Source organism: Procambarus clarkii, chromosome 26 (assembly GCF_040958095.1).
Source record: "Procambarus clarkii isolate CNS0578487 chromosome 26, FALCON_Pclarkii_2.0, whole genome shotgun sequence".
NCBI lineage: Eukaryota > Metazoa > Arthropoda > Malacostraca > Decapoda > Cambaridae > Procambarus > Procambarus clarkii.
In genome coordinates, this window is record NC_091175.1 from 15,019,482 (window position 1) to 15,042,983 (window position 23,502).

At 44.0% G+C, this 23,502-nt stretch overlaps 1 protein-coding gene across 1 annotated transcript in view; it reads left to right on the top strand.

Moving 5' to 3' along the window:
- LOC123756806 (uncharacterized) overlaps positions 1–23,502 on the top strand; it is a 168,451-nt gene that overhangs the window by 90,905 nt on the left and 54,044 nt on the right. The window contains exons 3-4 of the mRNA XM_045740164.2: positions 7,505–7,961; positions 18,242–18,419. Of these exons, the coding sequence (XP_045596120.1) occupies positions 7,505–7,961; positions 18,242–18,419 (635 nt within the window). The remainder of the gene's footprint in view (positions 1–7,504; positions 7,962–18,241; positions 18,420–23,502) is intronic.

Here is a 23,502-nt window from a genome sequence, read left to right on the forward strand (position 1 = left end):
AAAAGAGGCTTTTTAACATGCATGAATGTATCTGTATGGCTTTGTGAGTGATTGGGAGTCGGAGGGAGGGAAGGAAGTGAAGGGCAGCGTGTGTTGTTTTGGGCTGCCTTCACCGCTGCCATCACAAGTCAAGGTTTATGGTGAGGGAAGCTGGTAATAGATGGACGTTTTGGGGGGGAAATTAAGTGCCCCCGGCGTGAGTGGATGTGACCATTGATTCTCCTTTAGGACTTAGACTACCGGTATGGCGCTGTAAAATCTTCAACGTCACTTCTTTCAGTGATGTACCAGGCTCTCTTGCGTCACTTCTTTCAATGACGTACCAGGCTCTCTTGCCTCACTTCTTTCAATGACGTACCAGGCTCTCTTGACTCACTTCTTTCAATGACGTAGCAGGCTCTCTTGACTCACTTCTTTCATTGACGTAACAGGCTCTCTTGCCTCACTTCTTTCAATGACGTACCACGCTCTCTTGCGTCACTTTCAATGACGTACCGGGCTCTCTTGCGTCACTTTCAATGACGTACCAGGCTCTCTTGCGTCACTTTCAATGACGTACCAGGCTCTCTTGCGTCACTTTCAATGACGTACCAGGCTCTCTTGCGTCACTTTCTGCGACGTACCAGGCTCCCTTGCGTCACTTCCCGACGGCCGGTTCAAACAACAATCACGTTTTACAATCGTTAAACACGTGTGGCGGACACACCTGCCAGCCTAGCTGTCATGTTCATGCCTCATCATCATTCACCATCACTCGCACAAGCTTCACGCTCACCGATCATCACCATCAGTGTCTTCATTATTCCTCCTCATTATCGGCGCCTCTGACGGGTTCCCTGCTTGATTAAAGAAATATTCTGGGGGGAGGAGTGCACTCCAGAGATGGCGTCCGGGGGGAGGAGTGCGCTCCAGAGATGGCGTCTGGGGGAGGACTGCGCTCTAGAGATGGCGTCTGGGGGAGGAGTGCGCTCTAGAGATGGCGTTTGGGGGAGGAGTGCGCTCCAGAGATGGCGTCTGGGGGAGGAGTGCGCTCTAGAGATGGCGTTTGGGGGGGAGGAGTGCGCTCTAGAGATGGCGTCTGGGGGAGGAGTGCGCTCCAAAGATAGCGTCTGGGGGAGGAGTGCTCTCCAGAGATGGCGTCTGGGGGGAGGAGTGCGCTCCAAAGATAGCGTCTGGGGGAGGAGTGCGCTCCAGAGATGGCGTCTGGGGGGAGGAGTGCGCTCCAGTGATGGCGTCTGGGGGGAGGAGTGCGCTCCAGAGATGGCGTCTGGGGGGAAGAGTGCGCTCCAGTGATGGTGTCTGGGGGGAGGAGTGCGCTCCAAAGATGGCGTCTGGGGGGGGGGAGTGCGCTCCAAAGATGGCGTCTGGAGAAGTCTTCACTTAAATCTCAAAACTAGTCTCTCTTATCTGCCGCTCCGTAAAAAAAATGCAACTATTTTGTCTATCGAGAAACGTGTGAACCCAAACTACCTCCCTAACCTAACGAGGCCTTTACACAGAAAATGGTCAATAGAAGGGAATATACTGGTCCAATCCGTAAGAAATAGAACGCATTAGGCTATAGTCCGGGGATGTACTATATGGATTATGAATTAAGATGTGCTTCAGTTAATAGTGTATATTAGCACAGTGGTCTACGTTCTCGACTTGCAATCAGGGGAATCTCGGGTTCAATCCCCGGGCGAGACGGAAATGGTTGAGCACGTTTCCTTTCACCTGATGCTGCTGGTCACCTAACGGTAAAATAGGTACCCCGTGGGAGCTAGGCAGCTATTGTGGGTTGCATCTTAGGGATGGTCACTTTGTACTCACCAAGTTGTGCTTGCGGAGGTTGAGCTCTGACTCTTTGGTCCCGCCTCTCAACTATCAATCAACAGGATTGTGTGTGTGTGTGTGCGTGTGTGTGTGCGTATGCGCGTTAGAGAGGCAAAGGCAGCTAAAACAGACGCACATGTACCTGAGGCAGCATGTGCGTGCGTGTACTAGAGTAATAGAGAGAGTGCGTGCAAGAGTGCAAGAGAGATGGAGAGAGAGAGTGCTGGTGCTGAGCAGAAGGACAAGGAGAGTGCAGGAGAGTTCCACTAATGAGAAATCACCAATAACACGTCATCCTCTATTTAATGAGATTTCAATCGATGATCTGAAGTCTTGCAGACTCATCCCACACTGATAGACGCGTGAGTGGGTGGGCGCGTGGGTGTGGGGGGGGGAGGGACAGGGTGGAGTAGTGCTGGAAGTGGGTGCAGGAGTGGGTGTGGAAGATGTTTGAGGAATCGACTTGAGAATGGTCCAGGACGGACCGAAACGTCGTCGTCCCTTCACTTTCTAGTGTGTGGTTTGGTCAACATGTTTGAAGAAATTTGGAAATTGGTATTATCACGAAACCTCAGTGTTTAATCTCATTAAATATGCTCATGCAGTCAGGCCAATTCGGCTTGTAAATTGGTTAATTGGATGTCATCAAACGTTATGTAAGTTTATAGGTGACTGAATCACTTCAATAAGAGTGTGATTTTGTTCTGGGAATGGAGAGGAAACACATAATAATAGACCAGGCACCGAGGCTTTAGACAGACAGGAAACTGAAAAAGAAATTCAGAAAGTTGTAAATTCTGATTCAGTATTCCTGGATGCAGATGACAGTAGACTAGAAAGTGTAACAGACAGCACTAACAGCTCGATAGGTACAGACACTACATCGGTCCCCGATAGAGACAGACCAGAAGAACAGACATATGCAAATTCTATATAAAGGACATTTGCAGACATAGATAATCGGGGAAAAAAGAAAGGGATTAGAAAGTAGCTACCATCATCCCAGAAAATGATTAAATATGCTTAGGAAAAGAAAGTGTCGATTTGGATTAACTTGTATTGTTTTTCCATCCTGACATGTGCCAAACCTCACACGAGGACAGAAAATGCTATGACTTCAACTGCCCAGATTTTCACGTGAAAGGCACAGAACGTTATATATTAGAGTGGCAAGCAACATAATGGATTTGGAGGAAACTCAAATAAATTTTTATATCAAGCCGAAAGAGATTTCAAAAGGGGGAATATAAAGAATGTTTGAAACTGGATGATTGACCCACTAGCATACCAGAATCACAGATACAATTACACTTCAACAGAGCCACTAGCATACCAGAATCACAGACACAATTACACCTCAACAGAGCCACTAGCATACCAGAATCACAGATACAATTACACCTCAACAGAGCTACAACTACGGCAGGCAACTGCCCTACAACAATCAGCACTGGTCAGAACAAACTCAATATGTCCCACGCATAATGGACCGGCCAGAAAAGTCTCCCAGTCAAACTACCCCAAATAGAGTAACTTCATTCATCTCTGCCAACATACAAGGACTAAAAACAAGAACAAAAAACAAAGTACAATTCATAAATAGCCTCCTCACTGAGTCAAATGCAGTATTTGAAGTTTTCAAAGAAATATACAGGGGAATTCTTGGAGAGTGAGATCTGGATATTAGGATATAACCTATACAGGTGTGATAGGGTAAATAGGTCACATGGAGGAGTGGGTCTGTATATTAGGGAAGACCTTGTATGCTCGGAGCTCCTTAACGTTACAAATGAGGTGGTAGAGGTACTGGGAGTAAAATAGAGAAAATAAACTTAGTTTTTATTCTAATATACTAACCGCCAGATGCAACGACTGAGAAATTCACAGAACAGATGAACAAAATAGAAAAGTGCCTTGATAATTCGGTAGATCCGATACCTGATATTATCATCCTAGGTGACTTCAACTTGCCTAGTCTAAGATGGAGAATATCAAACAGTAATATTATACCAGGAAATCTATCGGGACATAACCAACCACAGATTAGAGAACGACTTAGTTTCTGTGACAAATTTTCACTCAACCAACAGATAACAGAGCCAACTTGGAACGAAAGTATTCTAGATCTGGTCTTCACAAACAACTAAGACATAAATGGGGACATTACAATCTCAGACACTACATACTCAGATCACAAACTCATTGAAGTGCAAACTACCATCAGTACTTAGAACAGAACTAAAACTATGATCAAGCAAGAGGGGTTATTCATTAAATTCCATTTTAATAACAAGATAGACCGGGAGAAAATAGACAGGGAACTTACGAATATTCAATGGGAAACTGTTCTAAGTAATAACAATCCTACACAAGGAATAGAAAAACTCACTTCTGAAGCATATAAAGTGTGTATGAAACATGTTCCTTTGCTGAAAGTCAAAAAGAGGTTCAACATAGAAAGAGAACGCAGACGGCACTACATAAGAAGAAAAAATAACGGAAATGCTTCAGCAGACACGACATTCCTAACAAAGAAGGAATAATTTAAACAGGGCGATTGAAGAAATCGAGCAGAGACTGAAATTCCAGGTACTCATATAAGGTAAAAATGAGGACCTTAAACATAATGCAAAGTACAGAAAACAATTAAATCTGCCCATAGTAGAAAAGCAGCATGTAAAGGATTTGGGAATAATGATATCCGACGACCTAACGTTTAGGGAGCATAACCAAACAAATATTGCGTCAGCCACAAAAATTTATAGGATAGATTACAAAAACTTTCAATCCAGGGATCCCATCAGAATGGCTGTTCTATTCAAATCACTTGTGTTGTCCCGTCTTGAGTACTGCTCAGTACTCACTTTCCCTCCAGAGCAGGAGAGATTGCTACAATAGAGGGAGTACAGAGAACATATACGGCATACATAGACGCGATAAAGCATTTAAATTATTGGGATCGTCTCAAAGCTCTCCAAATGTACTCCCAAGAAAGGATACGAGAGAGATATCAAATAATATACACGTGGAAAATATTGGAGGGCCAGTTACCAAATCTACACAGTAAAATAACAACGTACTGGAGTGAACGATATGGAAGGAAATTCAAAATAGAACCAGTGAAGAGCAGGGGTGCCATAGGCACAATCAGAGAACACTATACAAACATCAGAGATCCACCGCGGTAGTTCAACATCCTCCCAGCAAGTACAAGAAGTATTGCCAGAACAACCGTGGACATCTTTGCGGGCCGCTCCAAGCAACAGCCTGTTGGACTAAGCTCTCACAAGTCAACCCTGGCCTCGGGCCGGGCTTGGGGAGTACAAGAACTCCCAGAACCCCATCAAGTAGGAGAACCAGGTAACAGGCAGAAGTTAAAAGGGAAGGATTCATCGGACTCTTCAGATACTCTACAGAAATTGAATAACAAACATATCCTGATCAGTCAAGCTCTAGACAATTGGACAAATCAAGGCACACTAACGAAGCAAGTCATCACTGAGGAGAGATGAAATCTGCCGCAGGTGTGTTATTACTAGTAATCGTTGTTGTTGTTATAGATTCAGTTACTTGGAACATAAAATTCCAAGTAGCACGGGCTATGGTGAGCCCGTAGTGAAGTACTAGTAATCATAGGACCTCCTCAACCTTGGAGGTATTCACTGCCTAACACAACTTTCGCTACGTGGTACAACATACCTAAACGTCTGAGTATTAAATCACTCTTACATAGATAAAATCAAATGAGTAAACACGTTTATTATTAGTAAGAAAAAAAACGCATTTACCAAGAAAAATTTGCCCCCATGATCAGAATACTAAAGACAAGAATAGAAAATAAGTAACAATTTGTCGTAATAAATGCGACTAGAACTATTGATTACGGTAAATAACTTTTAAAATTCTCAAATATGACTTACAATCAGATTCCGGAATGCTGCCGAGAGAGAAACATATTGAACCTTAATAAAGTAGTCAAAGTGTTGGCTGAGAGAGAGAGAGAGAGAGAGAGAGACAGACAGACAGATAGACAGAGAGAGAGAAAGAGAGAGAGAGAGAGAGAGAGAGAGAGAGAGAGAGAGAGAGAGAGAGAGAGAGAGAGAGAGAGAGAGAGAGAGAGAGAGAGAGAGAGAGAGAGAGAGAAAGAGAGAGATTTATGAAGATAATTGCCCCGTAGCGTTTCCATGCTAAAAATATTGCTGACAGGACGATTAATCTCTAAAGATACAATCTCCACCACGGTGGGAAATGCCAGTGGTTTTGCCCGTAAATAAAGTGAGAGAGAGAAAGGGATAATGGCAGACTGACTGACGAATAACATGAAAGCGTGAGTAGGAGTCAAAAATCACAGTTTGTGCAGAATAAAGTTACACTGAGTAACTTACGATAATCGACATGAGAATGGTCCAGGACGGACTTGAGAATGGTCCAGGACGGACTTGAGAATGGTCCAGGACGGACCGAAACGTCGTCGTCTCTTCACTTTCTAGTGTGTGGTCTGGTCAACATTGTTCAGCCACGTTATTGTAACTCCTCATCTGTAAGTTGCTATAATACCGTAGTGCTTGAATGACAGTGAAGGAAAGACAATATATGGGTTTTAAGTGTATTAAAAATCTAATTTTTCAATGCGACCTACATTCTTTCTCAAGGTGCTGTGATCAGTGATCTGAACATTGAGCATAGCTCTTTGAGAAAAGATGTCGATTGCATTCGAAAATTTGATTTTAATACACTTACACATATATTGAGGTTTTCCTTCATCTTCATATATATATATATATATATATATATATATATATATATATATATATATATATATATATATATATATATATATATATATATATATATATATATATATATATAGGTAAAATGAAAAATGAATCGATCGCATATGTATAGAGAGCCGTGATGATAACTAATACTGACACGTGATAACTTTAAGTTACTACGTGATAACTATAGTTACAAGGAGCAATACAAGCCTTTGGTGAGGGTGGCGGCAGGGCTCTGGCCGCCACTACACCACGCCTCAATACTGACCATTAGAGAGAGATATGAATAGAGGCGCAGTCGAGGGGTTAATGGGGATTTATTGTGGCGACTTACCAGTGGTGAGTTACAGTGTTAGTGGATGACGGGTTTATGGTGAGCTGGAGGACAGGTGATGGTGACGAGGGGAAGGGAGCGGCTACCAGTGTTCCCAGAAGCTCTACACCATATGAGTAGAGCTTTTCATGTGGCTTTTCTGCAAGCTGCTTTAGTGCAAATATATGGATCATGAAGGGAATAATCAGGGGAGGGGGGGGGGGGAGCGCCAAGCCATAACGACTATATAGCACTGGGAAGGGGTCAGGGTTAGGATTTAGGATGAGACCGGGGGGGAAGGAATGGTACCCAACCACCTGGACGGTCAGGGATTGAACGAAACCTATGCATCTTTCCTCGATCATGGCGGCTGTGTCTGCATTTATTACACAGTTTCGCATGTGGATATGCAGATGCTTGATGAGTTCTGAGCCTGATCTACAGTGCCACTCAGTTGCAACAGTACTGATTGCAAGCAGGGGGAAAGGGGGGGGGTATATATTGCAACATAACTAAATGTTAAAGGTAGGAGATCAGAGTCTCTCAAAACGCTCACCAAAAGCAAGATTTTCAAAAGATGTTTTCCCTCTCCTTGCAGACGCTGCCTCTTCCCAACGGACCAGTTAACAGACGAAATACAGACGGAGGCATCTTCGGCACGGCTCCAAGAGTGTCTTCAGACGGCGGGAGGAACGGCAGGAGTCTAAGCGGCAGTCTCAAGCGAGTGTGTAGCAGTGCGGGGAAATCTCGAGCGGCAGGAGGAGGAGCAGGAGGCAGCATCCCGGGTGCAGAAGGAGGCGCCGCGGTAGAGGCAGCGAGAGCAGGCCTCGGGAGAGAGAGAGAAGGGAGAGGCAGCTTCAGGGAGGCCACATCCTCCACACCTGCGACAGCCACACCCACCAACTACCGGCGAGCCACACCCAATCAGAGACCGGCGGGGGTGGTGACCACATCAGGTCCTCCGCCTAGATACCAGATCTCTGAGTACACCTTCGAGAGGGAGCAACCAGACTCACCTTTTTCAGACGAGAAGGACAGCGAGGAGAAGAAGAAAAGTGAGTATTGGCAGGCTGTTGGTGTTGGCATGCTGTTAGTATTGACACGTTGATGGTAGGATAACAACACTATTGACACTATATCTTCACCTGCCCAGCCAAGTCATTCCAGGCACTCCTGATCGCAGTATAATTAGACGACCTCTCCGGCCTAACCAAGGCTCCCTCTGGCCTAACCCAGGCTCCTTATGGCCTAACTAAGGCTCCCTCCGGCCTAACCAATGTTCCCTCCGGTCTAACCAATGCTCCCTCCGGCCTAGCCAAGGCTCCCTCCGTCCTAACCAATGCTCCCTCCGGCCAATCCAATGCTCTCTCCGGCCTAACCAATGCTTCCTCCGGCCTAGCCAAGGCTCCCTCCGTCCTAACCAATGCTCCCTCCGGCCTATCCAATGCTCTCTCCGGCCTAACCAATGCTTCCTCCGGCCTAACCAAGGCTCCCCCCCCCCACTGGAACTAAATGTGGCGTTGCAAGAGTACCAACTGCACACTGCCCAACCTCACACTGGGGGGGTTCTTCCCCTCTGTTGTTGTTTAAGATTTGCTACCTGGAACAAAAAGTTCCAAGTAGCACGGGCTATGGTGAGCCCGTAGTGGACTCTATATAGGTTCTCCCCCGGTCACAGTGTTCTCTTATCAACTACACCCACCACTCCGACACTGAATTGTGTCCGTTGTCTGATATCAGAAAACTGGCGCTTTTATGAAGTCTGTTGTTTGATGTCATCTTTCCTTTCAACATATTTTATAAAAGGTAAAACACTTTCATGTATTTTTTGTTTTTTAATAATTCACAGTTCATATGGTTCAGTCACACCGGTGATCGAGTTGGATACTTTTTTATATATCTGTCTGGCTGTCTACCATCTGGCTGGCCACTCAAACATCCATCTGTCCACTCAGCCATCCATCTGTCCACTCAGCCATCCATCTGTCCACTCAGCCATCCATCTGTCCACTCAGCCATCTATTTGTTCACCGAACCATCCATCCCTGCCTCCTGTCGGTTAATATAGCGGCTCGATACAGATTATATTGGAACCACGTAGAGAAAATTGACATCATAAACCTTTGTGCATTGACAGTCATTCTTTTTATGATTCTATTGGTGTATAATCTTTTATTTAATAATAATCTACTCATTTAAGTAATAATCTACTCATTTAAGTAATAATCTACTCATTTAAGTAATAATCTACTCATTTAAGTAATAATCTACTCATTTAAGTAATAATCTACTCATTTAAGTAATAATCTACCCATTTAAGTAATAATCTACTCATTTAAGTAATAATCTACTCATTTAAGTAATAATCTACTCATTTAAGTAATAATCTACTCATTTAAGTAATAATCTACTCATTTAAGTAATAATCTATTCATTTAAGTAATAATCTACTCATTTAAGTAATAATCTACTCATTTAAGTAATAATCTACTCATTTAAGTAATAATCTATTCATTTAAGTAATAATCTACTCATTCTTTTATGATTCTACTGGTGTATAATTTGTTCAGGAGTTCACGAGTACAGTCAGTGTACGCCCTAGTGAACAATGACTGTCATTGTACACCTTTGTGTACACTCATCATCTGAGTGTAAAGCGACACTCATCATCTGAGTGTAAGATGACACTCATCATCTGAGTGTAAAGTGACACTCATCATCTGAGTGTAAAGTGACACTCATCATCTGAGTGTAAGAGTGTCATTACTTGAACATCTAGCGTATCATCATGTGTTCAATGAACTGGTGACATTAAAGTCTAAACCCTGTTCAGTTAACAGTCATTAAATGCCGATATTCAGCACCATTTCCACTCATAATACAGTTATGCATTGTATTACTAAGGAAATGAAATTCTGTTATTCAATTAAAATTCTGCACCCCCATTTCCACACATTTGGAATTGCGTTTCGTGTATTTGATTATTGCATTACGTAAGTTGTAAAAATAAATTGAATATCGTGTTGGTGTTCAAGGCACGATATTCCATTTATTCTATGTTCTATGTTCAATGTTCTATGGTGAGATGAACTTGGAGGATACGTTGAGTTGTAAAAATAAATTGAATATCGTGTTGGTGTTCAAGGCACGATATTCCATTTATTCTATGTTCTATGTTCAATGTTCTATGGTGAGATGAGCTTGGAGGATACGTTGAGTTGTAAAAATAAATTGAATATCGTGTTGGTGTTCAAGGCACGATATTCCATTTATTCTATGTTCTATGTTCAGTGTTCTATGGTGAGATGAACTAGGAGGATATGTTGAGCTCAGTTCTATTGAATAACGAGCAGTTATGCTGAGATACAAGAGGGTCGTTGTTTCTCCCATATACCGTATATTGTATATTATAACTCCCGGTTTAGTTAGGCCTTTGGAGAGATGCTGAGGCGCTGTTCGAAATTTTTTCAGACATCATCAGTTTGTAAGGCGTTTGTCATTTGTAAACAAAGGGTTTGGCGGCTGCCAGGGATGAACACTGACCCTTGTTGATGGGGACGAGTTGTTAAGAGAAGTCAACTGGAACTGGAAAAATTATCATCTGAACTAAGCACAGTTCGAGAAAGGTTCGAGGGACATGACTTGCGTGTTTCACAAACTGTTCTTTCACTCATAAAAACTGTTCTTTCACTCATAAAAACTGTTCTTTCACTCATAAAAACTGTTCTTTCACTCATAAAAACTGTTCTTTCACTCATAAGAACTGTTCTTTCACTCATAAAAACTGTTCTTTCACTCATAAGAACTGTTCTTTCACTCATAAAAGAAGCCTGCTAGATTAGCGAGTATCTGACTGGCGCGAACTCTTCCCCCTCCACACTGCTCCACATTTTCACTCACCATCATTCTCGAGTAATCATCATCCAGTGTCCATTTACAGATCTCCAGTATCAGCTATTGGTTCTGGCTCCAAAGAGCCTCCACTTACGGGCTATTCATGCCCGTGCCACCTTTTAGGTGGCTTAATCAATCAATCACCATTCAAAATATCCTCCAATTTATACAGGGAAAAACACTTTACACGTCACTCTCAGCGGGTTAGGTTAGACATTTTCAGTTTCTCGCTACAAATCGTATCTCGCTAAATGATTCATCTACTTCAAATATATAGAATTGTCAACAAAATCAAAACTACTTGTCTAGCCTACCATAGGCCAAACTGTACATATATATATATATATATATATATATATATATATATATATATATATATATATATATATATATATATATATATATATATATATATAAATATATATATATATATATATATATATATATATATATATATATATATATATATATATATATATATAACTACAACATATATCTTGATATATAAATGAGAAGATAAACAGAAACCGTGATGAGAATGTTTCCCTATAACATATAATTATATCAACAAACATTTGAAAAAACATCGATTCTAGTTACAGCAGTTTGGAAAAGATGTTGATTGTACCTTACAAGAACATCACTCACCCCCCTCGGCCCATTAAGCCTCGACCCCCCCTGCCCCAGATATCTGTGCATGTCCTGATTTACCAGGGTTCGAAACCCCCCCCCCCTCCCCCCTTTAGTCATGCAGGCCCGGGGCAGATGTCCGTATTAATAACACTAGTTTATCATCAGCGTTATTGCACTCTGCCTCGAATTCAGCGCGAATTTTGCAAGAAATTAGTCTCCTCTCGTGGCCATTAGTGTTCCAAAAACGCAAAACTGTAGCACAGAAGTGATGTGGCAGAGATATAATATGTGGAAAAGATAATATGTGGCCAAGATATAATATGTGGCCCAGATATAATATGTGGCCTAGATATAATATGTGGAAGGGATAATATATGGAAGAGATAATATGTGGCCTAGATATAATATATGGAAGAGATAATATGTGACCCAGATATAATATGAGGCCCAGATATAATATGTGGCCCAGATATAATATGTGGAAGAGATAATATGTGGAAGAGATAATATGTGGCCCAGATATAATATGTGGCAGAGATAATATGTAGCAGAGACATTATGTGACCGAGACATGTGGTACAGAAATGATGCAACTCAAAGTAACGTTGTACTCTGTAGTCCCAAGACCCATAACACACTACAGTGGAACACTGTAGTGTGTTTCATTGCTACATCACGCACGAACGCCAAGATACGTACGATACGCAACAGACAAGAAATATACATAATTATATACATAAGCCTCACTGAAGCATAATACGTCCTGCAGACAGAAATAGGTATTAATGCCTATGTAAATAGGATTCAGGTGAATTGTGTTCCGGATTGCTATTGCTAGGACTTAAGATTAATTACAAAAGCACTTTATTGCAACAGCTAGGATGCAATTTAAAATTTTTGACAACAATTATATATATATATATATATATATATATATATATATATATATATATATATATATATATATATATATATATATATATATATATCTTATTTTGCTGGACGTTGCCTAGTAACGGCAAAAGATATCTACACCGTAATGGCAAATAATAAAAATTAGCAGGGTTAGCAGGCTCGTTTATAATTAACTAGACGTTTCCTCCATTATCACATATCAATTCAGAGATTTTGCAATCATTTCTGATTATCCCCAGTCCCTATTTCCTTGCTAATTACAGAACCAAGGACATCTGGCTGTAGTCGCTTGCTGTCCACTTGGGCTGGATGGTAAAGTGACAGCCTCGCTTTTTGCAGGCTCGGCGTTCGATCTCCAATAGTTCAAGTGGTTGGGCACTGTTCCTTCCTTCCGTCCTACCCCAGCTCCTGGTGCTCGCCTTCCTAGTGTTGTATAGTCATACTGGCTAAGCGTATTTATCTAATAACCACCTTGACCGTCAGTAGATAAGATTATGCGTTGCTGTTTTGGATTGGACACTTGCAAGTGGATGTGTCCAAGGGTATGTGTCCAAGGGGATGTGTCCGAGGGGATGTGTCCAAGGGGATGTGTCCAAATGAATAATGGGTGGTAAGATGGCTCCATGTATGGGTGAGAGTGCCTCTCCTCAGCCTGTCCATGGACGCAGCCTGTCCACGAACGCAGCCTGTCCACGAACGCAGCCTGTCCACGAACGCAGCCTGTCCACGAACGCAGCCTGTCCACGGAGGCAGCAGCAACACAGACACAATATCACCAACAACACACTGGGACCCCAACACAAACAGCTGCAGGCGAGCAGGTCAGCCGTCCAAAACTTGAGCTAACTATTTTTTGTCCAGCACACCTGAACTGTTGGCTCAGAGTCCTTATTGACCATCGGAGCTCAATATTGCCAAGACCAACCCGCCTTCACGAGCCAAAGAAAAGTGAATACACATAAGCTTCTCCCTGAAGGCTAAATGCTCATCTGATACTTAAAGATCCCGTCTTATCGTATATCTTAAGACCTAGTATCTTAAGATCTGATACTTAAAGATCCCGTCATGCCTCTTACTGTTTCTACAAGATCAAGATGTCTGCTTGTAACGTAGAGTGCCTGTTATGTCTGCTTTTGAGCTCTCATAGCTGGATCAGACGCTTTGGTCAACAGTGCTATTAGAAGTCAATAATTCGGGGTATTATAAAGTCGTTTCATAATCCGGAAAGTTAGTTTTTTTGATTTTATAGCTTTATTCGACTCGTGACTCGAGTTAGTGCAGTGTGCATCAGATAACGTGTTGACCAAACCACACACTAGAAATTGAAGATAACACGACGGTTTCGAACACAATCAGGTCGATTGTGATCAGATAACGTGTTGTTTTGATGTGCTCGACCTCCCAAGCTCAGGCAGGACAGGAGAGTCGAACGAGACAATAAGTTCAATCGATAAACAAGGGAAGAATTCCACAAGTAAGCGAGGCTTCATCTTCAGGGGGAAGATGAAGAGGTCAACAACAATGGAAGGCTTCGTTGTTGAGAGGAAGATGAAACTGTCTGGAGGTAAGCAAGGCTTCACTACTGAGTGAATAAGTTGTGGACCAAGTTGTCCTTTGTTGGCAGTGTGGGAAGCCACAGTGTTGGTAGTGTGGGAAGCCACAGTGTTGGCAGTGTGGGAAGCCACAGTGTTGGTAGTCTGGGAAGCCACAGTGTTGGGAGTGTGGGAAGCCACAGTGTTGGCAGTGTGGGAAGCCACAGTGTTGGGAGTGTGGGAAGCCACAGTGTTGGCAGTGTGGGAAGCCACAGTGTTGGCAGTGGGGGAAGCCACAGTGTTGGCAGTGTGGGAAGCCACAGTGTTGGCAGTGGGGGAAGCCACAGTGTTGGCAGTGTGGGAAGCCACAGTGTTGGCAGTGGGGGAAGCCACAGTGTTGGCAGTGTGGGAAGCCACAGTGTTGGCAGTGGGGGAAGCCACAGTGTTGGCAGTGGGGGAAGCCACAGTGTTGGCAGTGGGGGAAGCCACAGTGTTGGCAGTGGGGGAAGCCACAGTGTTGGCAGTGTGGGAAGCCACAGTGTTGGCAGTGTGGGAAGCCACAGTGTTGGGAGTGTGGGAAGCCACAGTGTTGGCAGTGTGGGAAGCCACAGTGTTGGGAGTGTGGGAAGCCACAGTGTTGGCAGTGTGGGAAGCCACATTGTTTGGAGCGTGGCAGTGTTGTCTGGTGTTGACAGATGTGGTGTGACACCTGCACGATGCCCACGAAGCTCAGGGTCCTCTGTCATCCCACGCTCAGTCAAGTATTCTTTTGCTCTTGTCTCTTATCTCTAATACATTCTCTCTCTCTCTCTCTCTCTCTCTCTCTCTCTCTCTCTCTCTCTCTCTCTCTCTCTCTCTCTCTCTCCGTATATAAATATGAACATTATAATTCACTCCCACTTGCACACACTCATCCTCACTATCAAAGTTTTAATTGGTACACTTCGTGACTTTCTCAAGACTCCAGTATTCTCTTGGTGTGTCGTCTTTACTCCCTCCCCCCTCACACCTGCCACTTCCCCCCCCCACACACCTGCCACTCTCCCCCCACACACCTGCCACTCCCACCCCCCCCCACACCTCCTCCAGCACCTCACATGCAGTGAACTGTCACCGAAACAAAATCACTGTTTTTGCCAACGGAACTACCATCACCACCACTACCACCACTACCACCACTACCACCACTATCACCATCATCACCACCATCACAAACACCATCACCACCATCACTAGTTCCATCACCACCACCATCCTTCCCTCAATATTGTGCCCGTGATGAGTACTTACGTCAAGCTGACGTTCCCTTGACAGTTGGAAGACATGCTGACGTCCCCTTGACAGATGGAAGACAAGCTGACGTTCCCTTGACAGATGGAAGACATGCTGACGTCCCCTTGACAGATGGAAGACAAACTGACGTCCCCTTGACAGATGGAAGAATATGCTGACGTCCCCTTGACAGACGGAAGACAAACTGACCGCACTGACAGCCGACAGCAAGACTCTAGTGCCTGTAACATCGTCTTCTGACTTGAGAAATAGCAGGGCCCCTTGCGGTGTGCAGCTGTCCCGGCCACCGTGTTATGCAAGACATAAAGTGTCCTTCAATTCTTCCTAGATGACAGGAAATCCAAGGAAAGCGAGATTGCTTTCTTGGCTCCAAGCCATCCCGTCTCTCCTGACGAACAGCACTGTCTTCTCTTTCCTCAAAAACACTTAAATCTGCCGTAGAGGCTTCAGAGAGAATATAATTTAAATCCATCATCATGATATCGTACATGATATCGTGATGATGTACGATATCATCATCTTCGCTTGTATCTGAAGTTCTATTTTAATCCAAATATCAGACGAACTGATAATTGGGAGAGCTTTTTTTTCAAGCTGTGTTTCAGCTTAATTAAGCTGCCAGTTTCTTCACCAGCTTCGGAATCTGTCTTGTAAATCCAATAAACAGTAAGCAGTAAGCATTAAGAACCAGTAAGCATTCTTACCAACTTCAGCATCACTTGTCGGCAGACCTCGACAAAGACATCAGTAACAACTATATAACGCCAGTTATACCAGCAACAAAAGCAGGAACAATAGTAGCAACAGTAGCAGCACGAACAACAGCAGCATTAATACCAACAGGAGCAGCGTCAAGAGCAACAAATCAGCATCAACTGCAGCAACAACAGCATCAATCCGATAAGACCAAGGAACGTGGTCAAGTTATATTGGAACTGTACCCCAAGACAGCATACAACTCACCTGGGAACCAGAACACAGGTGAAACACCATTAATTACCATGATGGAAGGGACTTATCCCCCGCTTCCCCTCCACTAGTTGGGTCAACCACACCACGAACCACGTTATCTGTGTACGATATCATATACGATATCATGTACGATATCATGTACGATATCATGTACGATATCATGTACGATATCATGTACGATATCATGAACGATATCATGTACGATATCACGTATGATATCATGTACGATATCATGTACAAAGACAAACAGCATCCAAATCAATAAATATGCAAGAACAAATAGGTTTTAAGTCTCTAAAAGAATTGTTTATTCTAAAATCAGATTGTAATTGCGAATAACTGTAGACATAGTTTACAATGTCTAATCATACTGTTTTGTGTTGTAGTCAGGAATACAGCTGGCTGTGATTTATCTCGTATACTGTAGTCCAGACGTGACCCGCCTTATAGTGTATCACTGTTGTCTAGACTGTGACTCATCTTGTAGTATTTAAAATTGTTGTATTTAAAATTGCTTAGCAGTCTCCGTGGCGCAGTGGTAAGATACTCGCCTGGCGTTTCGCAAGCGCCTTGCCTTGGGTTCGAATCCTGGCCGGGGAGGATTGACCGGGCGCCAATCCTTAACTGTAGCCTCTGTTCACCCAGCAGTGAATGGGTACCTGGTTGTTAAACGATTCGGCGGGGTCGTATTCCGGGGAAATTAGGGTTAAGGACCTTGCCCGAAACGCTACGCGTAATAGTGGCTTTACAAGAATGTAAACTCTTGTATGTAATGTATAATACAGCTGTATACGAGGAAGTTACGAGTTTTAAAATTTTAAACGATGCCTTTGTTTATGTTCCGTATTGAATACCTTATTTTCCTCCTTCTGATGCTTTTGATTTTAATTTTTTGCAGCAGTATTTAAAACATTTTATTTCCTCGTGTGACGCAGAATGTATTTATATAAGAACACTGTGGAATTATTCTTACATTGGCTCCAGAGAGTCCTTGTATATTTTGAACGCTCATAAACATTGCACAAAATATTGTTGGAGTTTGAACATTGTGTCAAACAGCAGCGCTTGTAGTGAGGTGGTGATGGTGTGGTTGTGGCAGCTGAACGGTGTAGTTAGAGGTGCTGGGTAGTTGCTGGCTTAACTACGGACGATCCAAGATGATCCAATCTGCTCCAAGATGATCCAATCTGCTCTAAGATGATCCAATCTGCTCCAAGATGATCCAATCTGCTCTAAGTTGATCCAGTCTGCTCCAGGCTGATCCAATCTGTTCCAAGCTGATCCAATCTGCTCCAAGCTGATCCAATCTGCTCCAGGCTCATCCAATCTGCTCCAAGCTGATCCAATCTGCTCCAGGCTGATCCAATCTGTTCCTAGCTGATCCACTCTGCTCCAGGCTGATCCAGGCTGATCCAATCTGCTCCAAGCTGATCCAATCTGCTCTAGGTTGATCCAATCTGCTCTAGGCTGATCCAATCTGCTCCTGGATGATCCAATCTGCTTCAAGTTGATCCAATCTGCTCGAAGCTGATCCAATCTGCTCCAAGCTGATTCACTCGGCTCCAGGCTGATCCAATCTGCTCCAGGCTGATCCAATCTGCTCCAAGTTGATCCAATCTGCTCCAGGCTGATCCAATCTGCTCCAAGTTGATCCAATCTGCTCCAAGCTGATCCAATCTGCTCCAGGCTCATCCAATCTGCTCCAAGCTGATCCAATCTGCTCCAGGCTGATCCAGTCTGCTCCAAGCTCTTCCAATCTGCTCCAAGCTGATCCAATCTGCTCCAGGCTGATCCACTCCTTACTCAGCTAACTCTGCTCTTCCTCAGCAAACAATATATAAACAATTCTCACATAATATGAATTTGACATATTGTTTAAACAAGGGTTTGTGTTTACTTAAATAATATATTAATTATTAACTAAAATGTGACTCTGTGTGTGTGTGTGTGTGTGTGTGTGTGTGTGTGTGTGTGTGTGTGTGTGTGTGTGTGTGTGTGTGTGTGTGTGTGTGTGTGTGTGTGTTCTCACCTAGTTGTGCTTGCGGGGGTTGAGCTCCGGCTCTCTGGTCCCGCCTCTCAACGCCTATGTATTTCAGGTTGGGAGGGGTACACGTGGCGTCACTGGTGCGTGTTGGCGGCACTGCTGCTCTTAAGTGGGGGGGTGGTGCTGGCAGTGGCACTACCCCTCGCTGCCAGGAGGTCCTCGATGCCCCATCCTCACAATGCCCTCGCCCGAGTCCATCGCATCCTCAGCACCGTCCCTCTCATTGATGGGTAAGTGAACACCTGTTAGTCATCAAATCAGGCTTGCCTGAGTATGGGTAGGGGTAAGTGAACACCCGCTAGTCATCAAATCAGACTTGCCTGAATATGGGTAGGGGTAAGTGAACACCCGCTAGTCATCAAATCAGACTTGCCTGAATATGGGTAGGGGTAAGTGAACACCCGCTAGTCATCAAATCAGACTTGCCTGAATATGGGTAGGGTGATTGGGGGGTTCTTTGGAATCAATTAGATGAGCATTAACCCTTAGACTGCTAATATAAGTCTTTCATCCAGGGACGCAGGAAGGAAAGGAAATTCCATGAGGATATATTGTATATGGCGATTTGAGCACAGGAGGAAATCGCTGATATGCGATTGGAGGGGTATAATGCTATTCAGGTTGGTGCAGGGATTGGTGACCAGCACCAATCCCCCTGGATGTGTGATTAGTTACAACCTCCCTTTAAATGTGTGCTGGGGTAACAGATTTGTTAAGCAAATCTGACTACAAATCTACAAGAAGGGAGATTATTAATTAATATAAACAGCTGCGTATAGATGTATGGCAGAACCAAATAATATAAACAGCTGCGTATAGATGTATGGCAGAACCAAATAATATAAACAGCTGCGTATAGATGTATGGCAGAACCAAATAATATAAACAGCTGCGTATAGATGTATGGCAGAACCAAATAATATAAACAGCTGCGTATAGATGTATGGCAGAACCAAATAATATAAACAGCTGCGTATAGATGTATGGCAGAACCAAATCACCTGGGAAATGATAACTGGAAGGGTACCTCAAGATCATCACTTAACCCAGTATATTATTCAACAGAAATTATACTTGATACATCATATCAGCTCAAATTTACCTCGTAGCGTTTAATTGGCTAGAAATTGGATTACAGCACACCTATTTACAGAACACAGGTGTATCCTACACGTGTACAATTCACGCAAAATTCCCATTAAGTCTACACTGACAGTTGAATGGACAGCGCTTCGGATTCGTAGTCCTGAGGTTCCGGGTTCAATCCCCGGTGGAGGCGGAGACAAATGGGCAAAATATGTCATTCACCCTGATCCCCCTGTTACCTAGCAGTAAATAGGTACCTGGGAGTTAGACAGCTGCTACGGGCTGCTTCCTGGGGGGTATGTAACAAAAAGGAGGCCTGGTCGAAGACCGGGCCGCGGGGACGCTATGCCCCGAAATCATCTCAAGATAACCTCAAGATGGCAACCAGAGCCAGATTTTACCTCTTTCACGTCAAGAGTTTGTCTATGTAGGAGAAAAAGCCCCGCGTCTTTAAGAAATATATATTCACCACTTCACCTTGTCTCAGACACCATGGGCCAAGTTCCTATAAAATATGGCAGTTCTTAGTTCCTATAATGGCAGTAATCTGTATGGCAAAACCTAGATGAGCGACAGTGTCCGGGGTTCTGGAACCTCGGCAGTGCTAAGAAAACTGAATCCGGTGACAGCCACTGCCTGAGAGACGTAAAGACACTTAAGCTGTCAAACAGGAATCAACGCCGTTAATATGGACGGGAAGACAAAGGGGAGAGGAGGAAGGGGAGACGGAAGCTTGATCTGATTTCAGGAAAACTGACAGATGCATTAATTGATATTGTTGTGCCGTTCACTGGCCCAGTGCCATCAGACTCTGCGAGCTTCACTCTACAGTTGCTCTATTTATCACCTTGGCTCTATTATTTCAAAAGATCACAGGATTTAGAGCAATGTTGTGTTGTTGATGTGGTGATGTCTGGCAGTGTTGTGTTGATGTGGTGATGTTTGACAGTGTTGTGTGTTGATGTGGTGATGTCTGACAGTGTTGTGTGTTGATGTGGTGATGTCTGACAGTGTTGTGTTGATGTGGTGATGGTTGACAATGTTGTGGTGTTGATGTGGTGATGTCTGGCAGTGTTGTTGTGTTGATGTGGTGATGTTTGACAGTGTTGTGTTGATGTGGTGATGTCTGACAGTGTTGTGTTGATGTGGTGATGTCTGGCAGTGTTGTATTGATGTGGTGATGTCTGGCAGTGTTGTGTTGATGTGGTGATGTCTGGCAGTGTTGTTGTGTTGATGTGGTGATGTCTGGCAGTGTTGTTGTGTTGATGTGGTGATGTCTGGCAGTGTTGTTGTGTTGATGTGGTGATGTCTGGCAGTGTTGTGTGTTGATGTGGTGATGTCTGACAGTGTTGTGTTGATGTGGTGATGTCTGGCAGTGTTGTGTTGATGTGGTGATGTCTGGCAGTGTTGTGTTGATGTGGTGATGTCTGACAGTGTTGTGTTGATGTGGTGATGTCTGGCAGTGTTGTGTTGATGTGGTGATGTCTGACAGTGTTGATGTAGTGATCTGAACAAATAGGTCAGCGTTGCAGAGTTTGTTGACTTGGTGTCATATTGCCTCGTAGTGTTGACCAGTGGTGCATTGTGTGACACCGGGGCGTGACAGAGTTGTAAATTAACACTGACCGGACACCTGGTGATATTTACAGTAAAGTTGAACTTCAGACTGCAGTTAAACAAATACAATTTACGTTTTATAAAAAAAAATACAATCAGTTGTTAGTAAATAAACGCCAGTGATCCACAAATTAGTTATAACCTTAGTAAAGTTAACCTTAGTAAACATTAAATATTTGAAGAACAGCATCTTTAGTAATGGGAGTTAATATATTGTTAATCATGCAAATGGAGTTATGTAGAGCCAATGATTCTTACACTTTTGTACACTATATTCCAAGCTAGATATTAACTTATCCTCGACATACGAAAAAAATCTTATTAGAATAGAGTTAAGATACGGTAATTATGAGAGGAAAATACGAAACCAATTGGGCTATATAGCACGTTGAAGGGATATGATGATAGGATATATGGACTGAGTGAATGAACAGTGTCCAACCACTTGGGTAATTGGGATCGAACGCAGACTTGCAAGAAGTGAGATCACCAATTTACCGACCGGTCCAAGTAGACGGGTTGAGGTAGAGGAGCAATCACCCAGAGCAATTGGACGTGATTGGTGAATTAGGAAGATGTAACGAGGAGATGGAGAGCCTTCCTAGTCATTAGCATCATGATCCCAGGATTAATTACCTCGAATATCTCCCCTCTTCATCTCCTTACCTCATTACCTAAGTGTTTCCATCTCCATCTAATTATCCACTTGGGTTTTAATTCCTCTTCACATCCGCGAGTCTAACAAATGCTTGTTATCTGATTGTTGATTATCCGCAGGTGATTATATTATCATCCGCTGTATCCAGCTTCTGTAGCTCGTTAAGTTATTATGTAACAGATTAAACGTGGGTTACATTTTGTGATGTGCTGCCAGCACAGTTTACTCACGGGGGATCTAATTCACCTTTTCATGTTGTATTTGTGGAGATACAACGGTAGACAATAGAGGGGGGGGGGGGGGAAATAGGTCCCTGTCTGCCATAGAGATAAACGCTGGTGTAGGAACAGGTGTGTCTCCTGTCAACATACCAGCAGAAGTGATGATGGAGCACACAATTACCTTTCCAATTCGGTGTTCTATATCAGCTTTTACTCGAAGTTTGAATTCCTGACGCCCACTACAGAGCGAGGCGTTGAAGATGTCATTTTCAATCAAATTTCAAGTCCTTAGGAATGGGGCTGACCCTTCTGCTGGGTCGCCATGATAAATCTCTCGCTGCCAACAGTAAGTAGTTCGACACAAGTCACTTTTCGCAAGTCCACTTCGTCCTCAAGGCTACCAGCTGCTCCTCTCGTTGTTGCGAGGTACTCTTGTTTCTTCTCATAAGATCAACCTATTGGCACGGGTATCTTGAGGTTATCTTGAGATGATTTCGGGGCTTTAATGTCCCCGCGGCCCGGTCCTCGACCAGGCCTCCACCCCCAGGAAGCAGCCTGTGACAGCTGACTAACACCCAGGAACCTATTTTACTGCTAGGTAACAGGAGCATAGGATGAAAGAAACTCTGCCCATTGTTTCTCGCCGGCGCCCGGGATCGAACCCAGGACCACCGGATAACAAGTCCAGTGTGCTGTCCGCTCGGCCGACCGGCTCCACGGGCGTGAATTAGCTGTAAAATCCAGCTAATTCCTTTAAAACCTTCCCAGTCAATTCCTTAAAATCAAATTTACACTGAAATCGTACCTCAAGCACTCACCCTCATAACTTAAATCATTCCTTGAGCCGTCTGGGATCTCATTGTGGTGGGGATAAATGACTCTTGATGTTGGCAAAGACTGAATTTAGACGGCTATGATAATAGTGTGTACATTAATGTTGCATTGTTCTTCATGTGTACATGAAGAGAGCTGCCATGTGCACATGAAGACAGCTGGCATGCAGGTACACATGGAGTCAGCTGGCAGGTGCATACGGAGACAATTCAGCCACCTATGGCTCCTAGGGGACCAGCTGTGTACGGGCTGGGGACCTCACCTTTAACACGTTAATGTAAATATTTTCTGACGTTCGCCCATCACACCAGCGACCCTGGTCTAAATGTTGCTCCTTATAGACCCGCCACACACACACACACACACACACACACACACACACACACACACATACACACACACACACACACACTTTGGCAAGTCTTTTCATACAAACAGAATCTTTAAGACTCCCTCACACGTCTCTTCGTCCCAACGGGCCGAGTTACGTTTGTAAACTTCGCTGCTGCTTCCTCCCTGCCTCTCCCTACTCATCTCCCTGCCTCTCCCTACCCATCTCCCTGCCCCTCCCTACCCATCTCCCTGCCTCTCCCTACCCATCTCCCTGCCCCTCCCTACCCATCTCCCTGCCCCTCCCTACCCATCTCCCTGACCATCCCTACCCATCTCCCTGCCCCTCCTTACCCATCTCCCTGACCATCCCTACCCATCTCCCTGCCCCTCCCTACCCATCTCCCTGCCCCTCCCTACCCATCTCCCTGCCCCACCTCTGCCCCCGCAGGTCTAACAAGGGCAAGAGAGACGCTCAAACACCGGATAATCACACACACTCACCCGCTTATATTACCATCCATAATGTACTGTATTCCGTTTTGATCTGGGGCCGCTGCACCCAGG